Below are 20,144 nucleotides of genomic sequence, written 5' to 3' on the forward strand. Positions count from 1 at the left end.
TGCTGAGGTCAGCAGGTCATGTGCTGCGCTGGCCCTGGAGTGTTTTCAGTGCCAGTGCCGGGGTCAGTGGCTGGCTATGCTGCAGCCGACTGCCCCGTGATTCCCAGGTGCCAGCAACCGTGGCTCTCCCCAAGTGCCCCTTGCCTTCGCCTCTTCCCGCTGCCCAGCGTCACAGCAGCTCTCTGGCACGACTCCTCCGCTCTTCCGGCAATGCTCTCCTGCCTTGCCTCCTTCATCATTGCCGCCACTGCTCTCCAGGTCCCTCCTCCTGTGCAACTCTTGCATGGAGCAAACATCCACCTTGAAACGTTGTGGCAACCCTGAGTGCCTGCTACCTCTCCTCTTACAGAGTCCTCAGCTGCTTGGCAGAGACTCTCCACCTGGGTCTTGGCTCCATTGGTTTCAGGTGCTGGCCTGGCTCTTAATTGGCTTCAGGTTGTAATTCATGCGCTCAATCTTGCACTCCTTTGGACAGGCTGCCCCTGTTGTTCTGCCCTCCAAATACTCCTCCTGGACCTTGGAAACAGTGTGGGCAGGAGAGTTATGTTCCTCCAGGGTCCTAGCGCCCTCCTCCCTGGGTGGAGGGCTGTATGATCTCTCCTTTGCTGTGCTCCTGGTATTCCATGCCTTCATCCACCAGTTCCTCTGACACCTCTCTGTGTTCCACGGGGGTGCTGAGGTCTTCTGGCCTGCTGCCCTCCTAGGGGTCACCCTTGTCCTGCCAGTCCCTCTATGCTGTCAGGTGGCTTCTCAGGAGCGAGGAGTTGGCGAGAATTGCCTCCCACCGACAACCTCCACAACTAGCAGAGTTGGGTACAACTCTGGACCTCTGCCATGGCACTGGGCTATAAAGAGGACTGCAATGTTTGGACAAGGTGAGGGACTATTTTAATCCCTAATTATCCAGGCATATTAAAATTTGATTCTGCACTACTTGAGCTCATTTATATTATACATTTCAAAAAGGCATTTTTAATCCTTCAGAATTTGCAGTTTTTTTGTTCCTTTTTCATGATGTGGTATCTGTTTTGAAAGAAACAGATTTGTTTCTTTATTCATTTCCCCTCATACAAACTCTTTTTCTTTCCCATAAAATACACTACATAAAACATATGCCTTCAGATAGGCATTTTTTATTTTTCTTATCACATCTTCCTTAATACTGTTTTTGCCATGTTTGATACAAATAAAGACAACAATATCTCAGATGATAACTTCTAGCCTACATTAGCTGCATTCTCACTAAAAAGCATCAGCAAAGCATTTTCTTGAGTAAAAGAAATATCTTATGGGTGATGTGCACCTAAAAATTGCTCAAGCACCAAGAGGGATAGCTAGAGTATGTTTGGCGAAACCTGCCTCCAATAGGCTCCTTTGGGAGGAAGGGTGGGGTATATAACAGCAGCAGCAGCAGCAGCAACAACAACATTTTTACCAGGCTCACCCAGCTACTCTGGGCGGCTTACAGCACATATAAAAAATTGTAAAACATCAGACATTAAAAAATTCCTGATACAGGGAAAATAATTTTTAAAAAATTAATGATGATAATGATAATGATGATGTAGCATGTGAACTCAGCTGGGTATTATGGCAAATCCTCCCTGTTTCTTGGAGGGACGAGACACATTTCATTTGATTTTGAGAGGGGAAGAGTTTGATGCTGTTTCTTTGGCATTTCCTTCGACAATTTGATAGTGACACAACTGCCTTTGTATAATGCTCCATTAAAATTCTTCCTGACTTGAGTAATCCTCATGGGACTATGAGAATCCTGAAAGTTTGGAATTAGTTTCATGTTTACAATTCATCTGATCTGACCATGGGTAGAAACCAAATTGAGAATTATCCAGAAATTCAGAAGGAAAGAAATGCAGCCATCTGGTTTTCTAATCACCCCACCCCCCACCCCTGGGATTTGTGCAAGTACATGTTGCTAAACAGTTTTAACAATAGGCAGTGGGAAAAACTACTCTCCACTTACTCATAAATGGAAGATTTTGCCTTTTTATAAACACTATTATGTTTACAGCACAAGTTAAATTAATCCCCTGTTCTCATTTTCTTCTCTTGTTCAGCCGAACAATAATGACGTACATAGTTTCATATTTTTATGTAACAATATTATAATACATGAACATGTTTAAACACTGAATGGCAGAGGTTTTCAACCTTTTTGAGTCCATGGCTCCCTTGACCAACTACATTCTTTCTGCCCGTGACACCCCTGACCATCATTTGAGGCACCCCAGGGTGCCGTGGCATACTGGTTGAAAACCACTGCTGTATGGCCATCTTGGTTTCCAGTTGCTCTGCCAACCTCAGGTGATTCTCAAGGCACTGATATGGCCTGTCCCAGCCTGTTGGCTTCCTTCTCAGGCTTGTCAGCAGGAAACTCCTTTAACCCATTGCTCCTCTAACCCATTGTCCTGACCCAGCCAGCCCCTCCAAGATGTCTCCTGGGGACTCAGGACACTAAATAGGATTTGAAAGTCAAGCCTAGTTTCAGCAATATAAGAGCTGTTTATTCTGTTGCTGAGCTGTTACTAAACAAAGCTGTCTTGTTATTTAAATCCTTAGGTCTTGGACAATCTCTTTGGTCTTGGGCAATTACTTTTCTGACTGTAGCCATATTTGGACATTCATCCTCCTTGCATGTCAGTAGGTCTGCAGAGGAGAGTAGGATGCCTTTCTAAGCCCTGTCTGATCTGGCACATCACTTTGACCATGCTAACAGCCCTCTGTGAGTGTGCAATCAAAGATCTGGAGATGGGAGCCTCATTGAATCTCCCTGCATGATTTGGAATCCTGGCTGGTTCTACACTGCATGGAGAGCCTCCACAAGTACAAGAGGTTTTCCACGCCTGGCCTTCGTCCTCCATACATGAATGGAGGCGTGGCAGAATGTGATGGTGGGAGTAGGATCAGCAAGCAGAGCCCCAAACTCCCTCCATGGAATTCTAATTACATGAAAGGAGAATATAAATGGGTCTTATTTGCAGGTCTCTCTCTCTCTCTCTCTCTCTCTCTCTCTCTCTCATCCATCTATCCATCCATCCAACATGCTTGCTGGGGAAAATAATCTCCTGACAGACAGTTAACTCTGCCACCTTTGAGAATGTGGCATAACTGAGTCTTCGCTATTACGTAGACATGTTCAACATGAATAGGTCATGTAGAATCATAGCATCATAGAGTTGGAAGAGACCACAAGGGCCATCGAGTCCAACCCCCTGCCAAGCAGGAAACACCATCAGAGCACTCCTGACATATGGTTGTCAAGCCTCTGCTTAAAGACCTCCAAAGAAGGAGACTCCACCACACTCCTTGGCAGCAAATTCCACTGTCGAACAGCTCTTACTGTCAGGAAGTTCTTCCTAATGTTTAGGTGGAATCTTCTTTCTTGTAGTTTGGATCCATTGCTCCGTGTCCGCTTCTCTGGAGCAGCAGAAAACAACCTTTCTCCCTCCTCTATGTGACATCCTTTTATATATTTGAACATGGCTATCATATCACCCCTTAACCTCCTCTTCTCCAGGCTAAACATGCCCAGCTCCCTTAGCCGTTCCTCATAAGGCATCGTTTCCAGGCCTTTGACCATTTTGGTTGCCCTCCTCTGGACACGTTCCAGTTTGTCAGTGTCCTTCTTGAACTGTGGTGCCCAGAACTGGACACAGTACTCCAGGTGAGGTCTGACCAGAGCAGAATACAGTGGCACTATTACTTCCCTTGATCTAGATGCTATACTCCTATTGATGCAGCCCAGAATTGCATTGGCTTTTTTAGCTGCCGCGTCACACTGTTGGCTCATGTCAAGTTTGTGGTCAACCAAGACTCCTAGATCCTTTTCACATGTAGTGCTCTCAAGCCAGGTGTCACCCATCTTGTATTTGTGCCTCTCATTTTTTTTGCCCAAGTGCAATACTTTACATTTCTCCCTGTTAAAATTCATCTTGTTTGTTTTGGCCCAGTTCTCTAATCTGTCAAGGTCGTTTTGAAGTGTGATCCTGTCCTCTGGGGTGTTAGCCACCCCTCCCAGTTTGGTGTCATCTGCAAATTGGATCAGGATGCCCTTGAGTCCATCATCCAAGTCGTTGATAAAGATGTTGAATAAGACCGGGCCCAAGACAGAACCCTGTGGCACCCCACTAGTCACTCTTCTCCAGGATGAAGAGGAACCATTGATGAGCACCCTTTGGGTTCGGTCAGTCAGCCAGTTACAAATCCACTGAGTGGTAGCATAGTCAAGTCTGCATTTTACCAGCTTCTTTACAAGCACCTTGTCAAATGCCTTGCTGAAATCAAGGTAGGCTACATCCACTGCGTTCCCTTCATCTACCAGGCTTGTAATTCTGTCAAAAAACGAGATCAGGTTAGTCTGACATGACTTATTTTTCAGAAATCCATGCTGACTATTGGTGATCACAGCATTCCTTTCTAGGTGCTCACAGACTGTTTGCTTAATGATCTGCTCCAGAATCTTCCCTGGTATTGATGTCAGACTGACTGGGCGGTAATTATTTGGGTCCTCTCTTTTCCCCTTTTTGAAAATAGGGACAACATTTGCCCTCCTCCAGTCTGCCGGGACTTCGCCTGTTCTCCAGGAATTCTCAAAGATGACTGCCAGTGGTTCTGAGATCACATCTGCCAGTTCTTTTAATACTCTTGGATGCAGTTCATCTGGCCCTGGAGACTTGAATACATCTAAACTAGCCAAGTATTCTTGTACTATCTCCTTAGTTATTCTGGGCTGTGTTTCCTCTGCTGAAGCATTTGCTCCAAATTCTTCAGGTCGGGCATTGTTTTCTTTATCGGAGAAGAATGAGGCAAAGAAGGCATTGAGGAGTTCAGCCCATTCTGTTTCCCCTGTTTGCATTTCACCAGCTTCTCCTCTGAGTGACCCCACTGTTTCTTTGTTCTTCCTTTGGCTACGAACATACCCATAAAAGCCTTTCTGTTGCTTTTAACCTCTCTAGCAAGCCTGAGTTCATTCTGTGCTTTAGCTTTTCTGACTTTGTGTCTACACGTGCTGGCTATTTGTTTGAATTCCTCTTTGGTGGTTTCCCCCCTTTTCCATTTTTTGCACACATCCTTTTTTAATCTTAACTCAGTTAAAAGTTCTTTAGATAGCCACCCTGGCTTCTTTAAGCACCTTCCATGTTTCCGTCTCATTGGTATTGCCTGAAGTTGTGCTTTTACTATCTCCCTCTTAACAAACTCCCAGCCATCGTGAACTCCCTTTCCTTTTAGTACAGTGGTGCCCCGCAAGACGAACGCCTCGCAAGACGAAAAACCCGCTAGACAAAAGGGTTTTCCGTTTTGGAGGTGCTTCGCAAGACGAATTTCCCTATGAGCTTGCTTCGCAAGACGAAAATGTCTTGCGAGTTTTTCTGACTTTTTTTCCCTCCCCTACCCCGCTAAGCCGCTTCTCCGCTTCTCCGCTAAAAGCCTCTAAGCCGCTAATAGCGCTAATCCACTAAGCCGCTAATGGGCGAATGAGACGAAGAGACTCACGGAACGGATTCTTTTCGTCTTGCGAGGCACCACTGTATTACTGTCCATGGGATCTCACCCAGCACTTCCCTAAGTTTTATGAAGTCGGCTTTCTTAAAGTCAAGAAATTGAGTCCTAGTATGCTTGGCTGCTCCTTTCCGCTGTATAGTAAACTTCAGAAGAGCATGATCACTCGCGCCTAATGATCCTTCCACTTCTACCCCACTAACCAGGTCATCAACATTGGTTAGGACCAGATCTAAAATGGCTGTTCCTCTTGTTGCTTCTCCCACTTTCTGGACAACGAAGTTGTCTGCAAGGCCAGTGAGGAATCTGTTTGACCTTATGCTCTTGGCTGAGTTTGACATCCAGCAAATATCCGGGTAATTGAAGTCCCCCATTACTACTATCTCCCTTCCTTTTGCATGCTTGGCCATCTGTTCCAGGAAGGCATCATCTATGTCCTCCGTTTGGCTTGGGGATCTATAGTAAACTCCCACAATGAGGTCCCTGTTATTCTTCTCTCCCTTAATTTTGACCCAAATGCTCTCACTTTGGCTTTGAGGTTCTAAATCTTGGATCTCTTCACAGGTGTCAGAGCTGCCCAAGGTCCCAGCTCACAAAGGACCAACGCCAGTTCTTGCTATATACAAAAGTCTTTATTAAGGTTCAGTTTCGATTTCCAAGCCGCGGCGCGCAGCTCTACGTCTCAACCCTAGACCGCTGCTCCTGAACCCCTGACATCCATCCCCCCTCAAAGCCCCCCCTTCCCCTCTTCGGATGCGGGTTCCGGGTGCTCCAGTGTTGTGGGGGTGAGTGCGGGATACAGTTCTTCCCCTCTGGTGTGCATCTGGCCGTCTGGGTCCGGCCAGTCCGGAATGGGCTTGTCGACGTCGATCTCCTCTGCTTCCATTTCTCTGCAGCTGTGCTCGAACCCAAGATCCTCCCCCAACACGTCCATGTCCGTCTCCCCCCCCCCCGGTCGCCTTGGGGGGTGCTGCCTGCCAAGACCCCTTCAGCAGTTCCCTGCTCCACCCCACCTCCGGTTGATCGTCCCACCAATAAGAGCGGTCTGTAACAGACCCCGAGAGTGATCCCTCCGGTGAGCGTGTGTCGGGTGCTGGTTCTTCGTCTGATGAGAACCCCTGGAACGTGCTGGCTGAAAGTGTGGGTGTGAAAATATATTCGTCGAAATAATATGCTGGCATAGGTCTGTGTGGGAAGAGTGCATGGAACTCGTCTTTGAGGGAGTGCTCCTCCACCGCGTAGTACGGTACCCAGCTGTTGGCGCTGGCCGGGGTACCTTCCCTGGCGAGGAGATATTCCACCCCTTCTTCCCCCCATCTCGAGTCCAAAATCTCCGTGACCTCGTTGAGTGGCCCTGCTCTCGGCGACCCCCCCCCTTGGTGATTTGCGAGGTGGGTCTGGTGTGTTCCCTGGCGCCTGGAACCTGTGGGGTTCCTTGTAGGGTGTGAGCACTGATCTATGAAAGACCGGGTGCATTCTGGAGCCCTCCGGGAGTGTCAGCTGGAAGGCTACCAGATAGATTTGTGCCTCGACTTGGTAAGGCCCTAGCTGTTTGTGTCCGAGCTTCTTCTTAGCTAACGTCCTGGCCGGCACTGCCTGGGCTGCTAACCAGACCCAGTCTCCCACCTGGATGTCTTCCCCAACTCTCCTGTGTCTGTCTGCCTGCATTTTGTAGGCATGTTTTGCTAGCTCCAACTGCCTTCGGAGTTGCTCGTGGACCTCCTGTAACTCCGCTGCCAAAGCCTCTGCTCCCTGTGGCTCCCCCTCCCCCACTCTCTCTAATCCCGGGAAGGTTCTGGGATGGCGTCCATTGTTGGCGAAGAACGGTGTCACCCCCGTGGACACGTGCTTCGTGTTGTTGTAGGCAAACTCGGCCAGCGGTAGGTAGTCCACCCAGGTCGAGGGCTGTTGATTCGCGTAGCATCTCAGGTACTGCTGCATGATGGCGTTGACCCTCTCCGCTTGTCTGTTGGTCTGCGGGTGTCTCGCCGACGCTAAGTTGATCTTGACGTTCAGGATGCCCAGCAGCTTCTGCCAGAAGCTGGAGATGAATTGGCGACCCCGGTCAGACAGGATGGAGCGTGGTAAGCCGTGCACTTTGAACACGTGGTCTATGAACAGTTTGGCGGTTTGTTCCGCCGTGGCCACCTTCGCGCAAGGAATGAAGTGTGCCATCTTGGTGAACATGTCTACGACCACGAGTACCGCTGCTTTGCCCCGCGAACTGGGCAGCTCTGTGACAAAGTCCAAGGCCACCCTCTCCCACGGTTCGAGCGGCGTCTGTAGCGGTTCCAGCAGTCCCGCCGGCGGCCTGTGTACTGGCTTGGCTCTTTGGCACGTGTCATACCTAGTGACGTAATCTGCGACTTCTCCCCTCATCTTGGGCCACCAAAAGTGTCTGGCTACTAATTCCGCCGTCTTGTCCTTGCCGATGTGCCCGGCGCTGGGCGCGTCGTGTAGCTGCTGGAGTACTTTCGCGCGGAGGTCGTCTCCCGGCACGTAGAGGGCCCCCTTGCGGATGAGCAGTCCGTCCCGTATCTGGAACTCGTCGTCCTTCGCTGTGCCTCTTCGCACCTCCTCCATCTTGGATTGTGCGAAGGAATCCGTCTGCAGCGCGCGACGTACCGCGTCCAGGTCCACGGTGGCTGAAGCGCATGCCCACGCTTTCGGTGCGAAAATGTGTTTGGCCGCCACCGGTGCCGCTTCCTCGAGATACTGCGGCTTCCTGGATAGCGCATCCGCTATGACGTTGTTGTCTCCCGGGATGTATTCTATCCTGAAGTCGAAATCCGCAAAGAACTCCGCCCAGCGGATGTGTCTCTGGTTCAGGAACCGTGCCGTGCGCCAGTACTCCAGGTTCTTATGGTCCGTGCGGACCTGCACCGTGTGTTTGGCTCCGATGAGGAAGTGCCGCCACGCCTTGAAGGCTGCATGGATGGCCAGCAACTCCCTGTCCCAGATGGTGTAATTCTGTTCCGACTTGCTGAGTTTCCTGGAGTAGAATGCGCACGGCCTCCAGTCCCCTTGTGAATCTTGCTGCAACAGAACTGCCCCCACCGCTCTGTCCGAGGCGTCCGTTTCCACCCTCATTGGTTTGCTGGGGTTGACGTGTAGCAGCTGTTCTTCAGACGCGAAGAGACGCTTGAGTCTCTGAAAGGACTGCTCCGCCTGGTCCGTCCAGGTGATCTTCTTCTTCTTAGAGCTGAGGGTGTCCGTGATGGCCGCCGTCTCCATCGCGAACCCCTTGATGAACTTGCGGTAAAAGTTGGCGAAGCCAACGAACTTCTGGACCTCCTTCCGATTGCGCGGGCTCTTCCAGTCCAACACCGAGCGGACCTTGGTGCTGTCCATGGCGAGTCCCTTGTCGGACAACTTGTAGCCCAGGAAATCCACCTCCGTCATGTCGAACTGGCACTTCTCCAGTTTGGCGTAAAGTCTGTGCTCCCGTAGTCTCTGCAGGACCTCCTTGACGTCTCTCTCGTGCGCCTCCTGCGATTCCGAGAAGATCAGGATGTCGTCCAGGAAGCAGACGCACTTCTTGTAGAGGAGTCCCGCTAGCACGTGGTGCATGAAGGCTTGGAAACAATGGGAGCCATTTTGTAAACCAAATGGCATAACTCTGTATTCATAGGTGCCCAAAGGCGTAAACATGGCTGTCTTCCACTCATCGCCCTCCCGCATACGTATAAGGTTGTACGCACCTCGAAGATCCAGCTTGGTGAAGATGCGTCCCTTCCTCACCGTCGCGAGCAGATCGTCGATCTTGGGCATGGGGAATGCCGTGGGCTTCGTCCTCGAATTTATGACCCTGTAATCAACTACAAGCCTCTTTTGGGGCGTGTCTTTTTTCTTCACGAAAAACACGGGACTGCCCCCCACTGCTTTGGATTCTTGGATGAATCCCCGCTTCAAGTTGTGATCTATGAACTCCCTGAGCTCTTGCAGTTCGTCTTCAGACATGGAATACAGTTTCCCAGTCGGCAGCGTCGCCCCCGGCAGGAGGTCAATCTTGCAATCGTAGGGCCTATGGGGAGGCAGCTTGTCCACTTCCTTCTCGCAGAAGACCTCCAAAAACGCCTTATACTTGTGGGGTACCGCTTGCAGCATGCCTAAGTGTAGCTGCGGTTCATCCTCTTGCCCCTCGTCTTCTTGGCCAGTCAGGATGCAGTGTTCTGCGCAGTAGGAGGAGCAGAAGGTCAATTGACGCTGGTACCATGTTATGCCGGGCTATGCCTGTGCAGCCAACTCATGCCCAATACTATGGGCGTGTCTGACAGGTGGGTGACATTGAAGCTGATGACTTCCCGTGATTTCCAATTCGCATCACCATTGGGGGTGTTTGCTGTACCACCTGTCCTCCCAGCAATTCTCTGCCATCGACCGTGACGACTTTCAGGGGCATCGTGGCTGGCAGGAGCGCTATGCGATGTTGCTTGATGAAATCCACTCCTATAAAGTCTGCATTACTGCCAGAGTCAATGGTAATGGGCACTTCCATAGTGAGTCCATTGGGTAGCTGGAGCGATGCAGTGAGTTGCACCACCGGTTTGGGCGGGAGTGGGTCTGTGGGCTGTAAAATCTCTGGGGACTGCTTCACTGACTCACCTGGCTGGGCCCCAGTGCCTCTGCCTCCAGCCAGGCTTCGTCGTTTCCCTGTAGCTGTTCCCCCTGCTGAACTGCTCCTTTTACTGTTGCTGAGGCTGCAGTGTGCTTTTGGAGCCTCTGGGGACACTCTTTGGCCATGTGCTGTGCACTGTCGCAAATGTAACACTTCCTGCTCCCTCTTGGAGGCTTCGCCTTGACTGCTCCTGGTGTTTGGGCTCTGGTTGCTGTCTGAGCCCTGGCACCACCTATCTCCATCGGCTCTTCTCCCCCTCCCAGTGGAGGCGTGGACTGGGCGCGCGCTGTCTCTCTGGGTAGGAAAGGAGTTGATCTGGCTGGTGTGCGTCCCAAACGTCCGTCATCCTTGCTCCAAGGGCGTTCTTCCAGACGCACCCCTATCACCAGCGCTCTTTGGACGACTTCCGTAGTGCTGTTGGGTCTCTCCCCCCTCGCAATTTCATCCTTCACAGCCCCATTCAGCCCCTCCCAGAATAGGTCTCTGATGGCAGCTGAGTCTTTCTCCCAGCCCAGCGCATTTACCAACGCAAAAAAGCGGGCATGATATTGTCTCACAGTGGCTTTCCCCTGCTTCAAACCATGCATTTCCCTTCTGGCCACATCCACATCAACCGTTGATTTAAAACAAGCGTCCATAGCCTTGATAAAAGCTGTGGAGTCTTTGAGGGCGGGGTCATTTTCACGCCATAAATTGCGCAGCCACGATTTAGCTTCCCCATGCAGATGAGTTATTATGAACCCCACTTTTTCCTCCTCATCTCTAAAGTCTTTCCGAAGCAAATTGAGCGCGAAAACTATGTCTGCCCTGAAGTTAGGATACTGCTGCAGGTTCCCATCAAAATGGGATACGATGCTGCCCCCCCTCTTTCCGAGGCCAATTCCCTCCGGTTTGGGTCCTGGCAGCCCCTCCTTGCTCAACAGTTCCCACCTGGTTTGCAGATCCTTGCAGAACGCTACTGCTTCCTCCTCTCTCTTTCTGGATGCTGCTACTTCCATGGAAAGCCTCGTGACTGCTTCTTGCAGGGCTGTCACTTTCTCCCCTGTAGCCATCCTTGCCGATCTTCGTGAGCTCGCAAAACACCAAGTTTTGCCCCTCGCTGCGCCAACTCACGCTGCGAAGGTTTTTTTTTTATGAGATGGAGCTTACTGTCAGAGCTGCCCAAGGTCCCAGCTCACAAAGGACCAACGCCAGTTCTTGCTATATACAAAAGTCTTTATTAAGGTTCAGTTTCGATTTCCAAGCCGCGGCGCGCAGCTCTACGTCTCAACCCTAGACCGCTGCTCCTGAACCCCTGACAACAGGTATACACATCCCTGACATACAGTGGTGCCCCGCAAGACGAATGCCTCGCAAGACGAAAAACCTGCTAGACAAAAGGGTTTTCCGTTTTTCGAGGAGCTTCGCAAGACGAATTTCCCTATGGGCTTGCTTCGCAAGTTGATAACGTCTTGCGAGTCTTGCGAGTTTTTTCCCTCCCCCCCTTTTTCTATTTTTTTTTTATAATAAATTTTTATTGAAGTTTTTCCATAAAAAAAATAATAAACCAATCCATTTATATATCACATATTTCACATTGTTTGGACCTCCCTCAACTTCTCTGACAATCTTTCGTAGTTCAAATCCTCTCCTCACATTCCTTCTTTAGATATTGCCATTAAATATTATATTTCTATCTTTGCTTGCCTTTTGGCAATACTCCTTCTATTTTCACAAAGCTTCTTTGAAACACGCTAGCGTTGTACTATCCTCACATATGTTTTTCAAATACTCTGTAAATTTCCCCCAGTCCTCAATGAATTTCTGGTCTTTTTGGTATCTAATTTTCCCTGTTAATTTGTCTAACTCTGCGTAGTCTGTTAGTTTTGACCTCCATTCCTCCAAAGTCGGAACCTCTTCTTGTTTCCACCTCTGGGCCAACAGTGTCCTTGCTGCGACGGTAGCATATTGAAACAGTTTACAGTCTCTCCTACTTATATCCGTTCTTGTTATTCCCAGCAGGAAGAGTTCTGGTTTCTTAACAGAGCTATATTTTAGCATTTTCTTTAGTTCATTGTGTATCATCTCCCAGAACCCCCTTACTTTTTTACAATCCCACCACATGTGCATAAATGTACCTTCCTTCTCCTTACACCTCCAACATTTATTACAGATTTTGTACATCTTTGCTAATTTTGCAGGTGTCATATACCACCTGTAAACCATCTTCATTACGTTTTCTTTTAATGTAACACATGCCGTAAATTTCAAATTTTCATTCCATATTTTCTGCCAATCACCAAGGTCTATGTTGTATCCTAAATCTTTGGCCCATTGAATCATAACTACTTTCACCTCCTCATCTATTGTGTGCCATTCTAACAAAATTTTATACATTTTAGAAATTGTTTTGGAGTCGTTATTCACTATCTCTATTTGGTATCTCGAATCTTTTTCTTTATACCCCTTTTCTTTCACATCTCCCCCCCTTTTTCTAAGCCGCTAATTGCCGCTAAGCCGCTAATAGCGCTACTCCGCTAAGCCGCTAATAGGAATGCTTCGCAAGACGAAAAAACCGCTAGACGAAGAGACTCACGGAACGGATTATTTTCGTCTTGCGAGGCACCACTGTATAACGCCACTCCTCCTCCTTTCTTGTCTGGTCTGTTTCTCTGAAATAGATTGTATCCCTTCATTGTTACATTCCAGTCGTGGGACTTATCCCACCAGGTTTCAGTGATGCCTATTATGTCATATTTAGTTTGCTGTACCAAGAGCTCAAGCTCATCTTGTTTATTTCCCATGCTTTGTGCATTAGTGTACAGACATTGAAGTCCATTAATCATTCCCCCGTGTCTCTTATTTAAGGATTTTTTCCTCCCACCACTAGGTCTGCGTGCTGTTTGCTCCATTTGGTCTATGACATTTGGATGATCATCTTCATCAATTGATAGACCCCTACCTTCAGGAGCACTGTCTCCCTCCCCCACATTAGTCAGTTTAAAGCCCTCCTGATGAGGTTTCTGAGATTTTTGGCCAAAACATTCCTCCCAACCGTTGTGAGGTGCAGCCCATCACTTGCCAGAAGTCCATCTTCAAGAAACTGCAGTCCGTGATCTAAGAATCCAAACCGTTCCTGTTTACGCCATTTGCGAAGCCAGCTGTTCACTTCCACTATTTTTCCCTCTCTCCCTGGGCCATGTCGTTCAACTGGGAGGACAGATGAGCTGACAATTTGTGCATTTAATTGCTTCAATTTCCTGCCCAGAGCCTCGTAGTCTCTTTTGATCTTCTGGAGGCTATTTCTTGCATTGTCATTGGTTCCCACATGAACCAAGAGGAAGGGGTATTTTTCAGTGGGTTTTATGATTCCTTGCACCAGTTCTGCCTGAATGCTTCCAAGCCCAATTCAAAGGACTTTTATGTTGTGACTCCCTGTCAGTGGAATGCTCTCCCTTCATTTATATTTTTTCAGTGCCCAGTAAATTTTGATAGATAATGTTTTGTTAATAGTGTCTTGCCCGAGCTTCCTGTGGCTGTTATGGGGTTTTTTCTAATTCACCTGTCTGGGATGGGAGCCAGTTTTGCATTGTCTCCAGTCCTTTCTGGAGGGGCAAGTTCAGAAGGAGGTACTGGGGGTGACACTTGTTCACCTCATGGCCAATGGCATGTGGGGCCTCTCAGGCTTGTTCTCCATGCTATTTTATACATAAAACCACTGTGAAATGTCATCTGGAGTTTTAGGGTACAAAGCCATTAGTAAGCAGGTGACATCACAATCAAAGGAGCTGTATCTGTTTCAGATCAGTACTGATCTCAGTAATGGATGAGCACAAACAAGTGGAAGCTTCAATACAGAGGTACTCCTGGTCACTTGGAAGGTAGATCAGGGAATAGGCCTGTGTTGGGTGGGGTTATACTACTCATCCAGTCCGGTTTCTGCCCTGAACCTGGATGCAGTGGCCAGGAGTGCTTTTGTACAATTGCATCTTGTGCACCAACTGTGCCCATTTCTTAAGATGTCAGATCGGACCATAGTAAGGCATGCCTTAGTTACATCCCAGTTGGACTACTGTAATGTGTTCTCTGTAGGGCTGCCTTGGAAAACATTTGGAAGTTTCAGCTATTCCTGAATGCTGTGGCCAGACTCTCGACTGGGGCCGGTTACAGGGGGACATGTTACTCCCTGTAAAAACAACTTCACTGTCTGCTGGTCCATTTCCAAACACAATTCAGAGTTCTCATTATGACCTAAAAAGCCCTAAATGGCTTGGGCCTGAGTTATCTGAAAGACTGTATTTCCTTACATGAAACTGCCTGACTTCTAAGTTCCTCAGGTGATCACATCACATTGGTCGCATCAACTTCAGAAGTACGTTGGGTGGTGACACAAAAGAGAGCCTTTTCTGTTGTTGCTCCTAGATTGCGGAATTCCTTCCCAAGAGAAATAAGATTGGCTGCTTAAATAGTGTCTGTTAAATTCTTGAAGATTGTTCCCAGCATGTACTATTTAAACAGAAGTAATGAAATTATTCCTTATAGAAACTACACAGTTCATGTCTGAGATTCTTGTCTAAGATTACAAGTTTGACCACAAGCATAGTTTGGAAATTTCAGTGATCAGTAGCTTTGAAGGAAAATTATGTTCTCATAATGTTTTTAAACAACAACCAAAAAAACCAGATGTTGTTACTGGTGTCTTTAACGCCTCCTGAAAGAAAACATCTGTGTTAAACTTCCTGAACATTCTCGGTCTTGAGAACAACTCCCACACAGCCTGAAAAGGAAGCCATGAGCTGGCCATGCAGTTTTCACTCTTTCCTACGGAGTGTTTTAATGTAGGATACTGGTGCCAGATACTGTCTTTTCTTTAAGAGCTTAATGAACCAAGCAGCATTTATGTATTTGAAAATTTATAACCCACTTTTCTTTATGAACTAGATTAAAAGCCACTCCCCAGAAAAAGGTCACTGAAAGCATTTGAACTCGGATATAAAGCACTGATTTTTTAAAAGTGGCAAGTGGTGTGCCTTAGCGTTCTGTCTGGGGCCTCTTATTGTGGCCCCTTAGCAGAGCCAGATTAACTGTCCAGAAAGGGTTGCTAATGGGGTGTCAGCAGAAGTGGGCCCAAGGCACTGTGTGCCACAAAGTCTACTTGGGCCTTCATTTTAAACGCTAGATAAATTAGCACCTCCAGGCTCCAAATCCTGTAGATCTATGCAGGGCTGAAGAACCAGCTGTAGCTCCCTCTTCTCATGACTGAGTTTCACCTCCATGGGCCTCATCCGCTCCATTACCAGGCCCAGGCAGAGCAGAGTTAGCATCCTGTTCTCTGCCATTGTGCTCGGTGGTTGTGTTTCAACTTGCCCTGTATCTCTTTTGACCAATAACATTTCCCTTTCACCTGTTTTGGGTTGAGGTAGCCTAAGGTAACAGCTAGGTCCTCTTGCTCCCTCGTCACATCTCTGAAACCACCCATTTGTTACCCTTTCAGGGAAGCTTTTAATGTTTAACTGACTATTGTATTTTAATATTCTGTTGGAAGCCACCCAGAGTGGCTGGGGAAACCCAGCCAGATGGGCAGGGTATAAATAATTTATTATCATTATCATTATCATTATTATCATTATCATTATCATTATTTGGTTCCTGTAGAATAGTTTGGTAATTAGGCAAGTTACTCAATAAATTTAGGTGAGAATATTGGGAAAACATGCATGAGTGATAGTTGTAAATCCTATCTAGACAAGTGGCTTGACTAAATTTTTGTAAACCGAAGGAGATGCACACACATGCTTCCTCTTGCCAGGTATGAAAGAGGACCCCATATATTCACAGAGGTCCAGCTGCCATAGATGACAATGGGGAGGCCCAGGTGCCTGCTGGATTCAGGATTGGGGCCAGTGATTCTAATATACACAAGAATAATCCTAAACCAAGATTTTTAAGAGTAATGCTGTATTTTATAAACAAATAGTATATGTTATATTTTTCATTATTCTACTATTGTGATCTTTTGAAACTATTTTATGTGACTTGTGATGTGAAAATTAAGATAAAAAATACTTAGAATATTCAAATTGGTGACATTATATGGTGACATGATTATTTTCCAAAAGATGAAATAGTCTGGGGAAGCATCTGATAAATTAATTTGAATCATGAGAAAGGAGAGGCCTCTTTAGTTGTTTGGATGACTGTCTAATTTACTGCTCACAAACAAGAACATGACTTTTGGGAACTCAGTAGAGAGAATTCCTTAGCAGACACTTTTATGAGGATTTAATGTTAATTTTGACCTTATTTGCAATTTTAAAAATCATTCTAAGGGCTGAATCACCTCCCTGGAATTAGTTTAATTTCCTGGGAGTAAATGTCATATGTCTGGATGACTCAGTTTAAATGAACAGTAAATTACATGACCATTAGACTAAACATGGTGAGATTTTCTTCTTTAGCATTTTAGAAAAATAAATTTGAATTTGCCTTTATTTTTCATGTACAGTGGTACCTCTACTTATGAACTTAATTCGTTCTGGAGGTCCGTTCTTAACCTGAAACTGTTCTTAACTAGAGAACAGAACATTCTTTTGCTAATGGGGCCTCTTGCTGCTGCTGCACCGCTGGCACACGATTTCCGTTCTCATCCTGGGGCAAAGTTCTCAACTCAAGGTAACTCTTCCAGGTTAGCGGAGTTTGTAACCTGAAGAGTTTGTAACCTGAGGTGTTTATAACTCAAGGTATAAGCTTTAATTTCTGGCAGCGAATGAATGCGGCAGTGTCTAAAGGTCCAACATATTAATTAGAGCAGCAAAAGAGACAAATTCTGGACTCCTTTCCACGTATCACCATGCTTAGTATCAAACTGTTTCTTGATCATCCCTAGACCCTCATTATGCAAGGGGGGGGGGTATGCTGTCACTCTACCTTATGCTCTTATGCTCATCCAGCCCAGAAGGGAAGGGAAACCCAAACTACCCAAACGTAGCAAATCATCAGGAAAAGTGGCCGGCATGCCCACCACACCCCTAGAAACTCCACTAGTGCACCCCCAACATGGCAAAACCCCAAATGCACAGAGACGGAGGGAGCCAGCCACTCAGGAGGCAGCACCGCAGAAAGAGACAGCCAGGCCAGGGACCTCTAGGGGAGCCTGTGGCCTTGTCTGCTGAAGCACAAAACACACCCCTAAGAGTGTGGAGCAACTGCCCTTGCATTAGAGAAAAGGCAAGTAAGAGGCAACATGGTAGAAGTTTATAAAACTGTGTGTGGCATGAAGAAAGTGGATAGAGAAAAGTTTTTCTTCCTCTCTCATAACACTAGAACTTGTGGATGTCCAATGAAAGTGAATGTTGAAAGATTCAGGACAGATAACACAGCGCAGAGTTAAACTACGGAACTCTCCCCCACAAGAGGCAGCCGATGGCCACCAGCTTGGATGGCTTTAAAGGAGAATCAGGCGGATTCATGGAGGACAAGAGGGCGACCAACTGCTATTGGCCACAGGGGAGGCAGCCATGCTTCTGAATACCAGTGGCTGGAAACTGCAGAAGGGGAGAGTTGCTTTTGTTTGTGGCTTTCCCTTTGGGGCAATTGGTTGGCCACTGTGAGGACAGGAGGCTGGACCAGATGGCCCCCTGGGCAAATCCAGCAGTCCTTCCAATGTTCCTAAGAAAAGCTAGCAAGGGAATTACTATGTCCATGAATAGCCGCAACAGTTGCCTTGGCACCCATGTTATTGTAACATACTCCTAGGAGCCCTGGGTCAAATCTCTCCTACGGGGAACATTTTGCTCCCCCACATCTGTGGAGTAGTTTGGGCTTCTGACACTGTTTAATGAATACCTGACATGGCGGTAGATTAACAGTAACTCTTCTCTTGTCTAAATACAACTTCCCAACACAACCTCATCAGACTTATTAATGCACACTTTCCTTTGTGCTTCAGTCCTTCTGTTCTGGTCTCATTTTTCATGCTAGACTACATGAGGCATTGCCCATGTAAGGCACTGTCTGTTTATTCAGGATCATATTTCATTACACAAGACATTGCTTTCCTTCCTGTAATATATGGCAACAAGAGGCAGGCTGTTGGTAACCATTTTAGGGACAAATCTTCTTGCCTAAGAGTCACGGTGACGTGGGAGCAGACTAAACTAATGCCTCCTTCCAAACCTGACCTACTTGCCTACTAAACAGTCTTGCACTTCAAACTGTAATGAATTTAGTGGAAGTATTCCTTAAAAGTGCATTTGTGGTTCTAGTTTTCTGGTGTTACTGTTGATGTGGTTGATGAGTGCCATCTACAGGTCTATTTTAAAGATAAAACTTTCAAAATGTAAAGGATCTATTTTACTTTTTTATTTTGTATTTTTATGTTGTGATGCACCCTGTGATCTTCTGATGAAGGGTGGTATACAACTTTAATAATAATAATAATAATTTATCTATTTTGTCATCTGTAATAAATGGCCTTAGCCCTATACACCTGAAGGAGTATCTCCACCCGCCTCATCCCACCTGAACACTGAGCTCCAGCTCCAAGGGCCTTCTGGCGCTTCCCTCCTTGCGAGAAGTGAGGTTGCAGGGAACCAGGCAAAGGGCCTTCTCGGTAGTGGCGCCTACTCTGTGGAATGCCCTCCCACCAGATGTCAATGACATGAGTAATTATATAACATTTAGGAAACATCTGAAGCTTTTTAAGGTTTAATGTTCTACTATGTTTTTATATATGCTGGAACTGCCTAGAGTAGCTGGGGAAACCCAATCAGATGGGCAGGATACAGACAGACAGAAGAATGCAGGGCAAAGTGGCGCATCTGTGCACGCGTGTGGAGCTGTTTGCACTTCTGCACATGCGCAAAGTGCAATTTAGCGCTTCTGCGCATGTGTGAGTGGCAAACCTAGAAGTAACCTGTTCTGGGTTTGCCGTGGACATTCACCGGAACGGACGCTAGACAAGGCAGACATTCACGGAGGTATTACTGTATATATATAATTATATATTTAAAAACCATTCCCCAGTTAAGTGGGCTTCACAATTCTATACATGTTGCAACCTTATACAGTTACCTGGGAGTAAGTGCTATTGAATACAGTGAGACTTATTTCTAAGTAAACCCGTATGGTAATGACGCACTGGTGTGTACTGTTGAAATGCAATAGCAAAAGAGACTTCTCTGATGCTTGGTCAACAAGCTGAAATACTTCCCTAGAATAAAGTGTGAAAACTAGGGCTTCCTTGCATTTGTTACTCATTTGCACTGCAAAAATATTTGGGTGGATGTTACTGTTCAGAGGAATTAGACTTCTGTAAAAATTGCTAGCTTCTTTATTAAGAGAAGCACAGGTTTCTTCATTACTGCAGAGATCAAGTGTTGCATGCATTACCGTAGTTTCTAAAGAATTGTGTTTGTTGTGATTTTCAGGGCCAACCAGGACTTCTTGGGCAGCAGGGATTCCCAGGACCGCCTGGAGTGGGAGGTATCCCAGGACTTCCAGGGCACAAAGGATATAAAGGCGAAAGAGGCCACCCAGGAATAACTGGACCAAAGGGAGAAGCGGTAATGATATAATTTCCATTAGGCTAACAACTGTAAAGAAAGACTGGGCTTTTTAATCATGTTTCCTTTTTCTTCTTAGGGACAAAGAGGGGTCACTGGTTTTTCTGGTGCAGATGGCATTCCTGTAAGTAGACACTCATTTAATCTACTGAAATAAGAGGGTCTCTCTGTAAATAGTTCAGACTGCTTTCAAATAATCTTTCCATTATGAAAGATCTGCTGCCTATTGAGTTCAGTAACATGTAAAAATAGGCCCGCTTTTCTCTAAAACAACCAGGTGGTTGCCAAACATAAATTAAAAACACATCAAAAATACAGACAAAATAAAATGAAGGTTCTTCAAACAGCTCTTGTTTATTCACAGGCCAGAACAGAACTGAACTGAAGGGTTCAGCCAGCCTGCTTATATAGAGCTGTTATAAAACTTATATGTATATAAAAGTTATATGTATATATAAAAGGAG

General features: G+C 46.7%; 1 protein-coding gene across 1 annotated transcript in view; it reads left to right on the forward strand.

Annotated features, from left to right (window-relative positions):
* COL4A2 (collagen type IV alpha 2 chain) overlaps positions 1-20,144 on the forward strand; it is a 215,906-nt gene that overhangs the window by 87,519 nt on the left and 108,243 nt on the right. The window contains exons 5-6 of the mRNA XM_081855449.1: positions 19,546-19,680; positions 19,760-19,804. Of these exons, the coding sequence (XP_081711575.1) occupies positions 19,546-19,680; positions 19,760-19,804 (180 nt within the window). The remainder of the gene's footprint in view (positions 1-19,545; positions 19,681-19,759; positions 19,805-20,144) is intronic.

The sequence above is a fragment of the Podarcis erhardii genome (genome assembly GCF_964252035.2).
Source record: "Podarcis erhardii genome assembly, chromosome: 3".
Taxonomy (NCBI): Eukaryota; Metazoa; Chordata; class Lepidosauria; order Squamata; family Lacertidae; genus Podarcis; species Podarcis erhardii.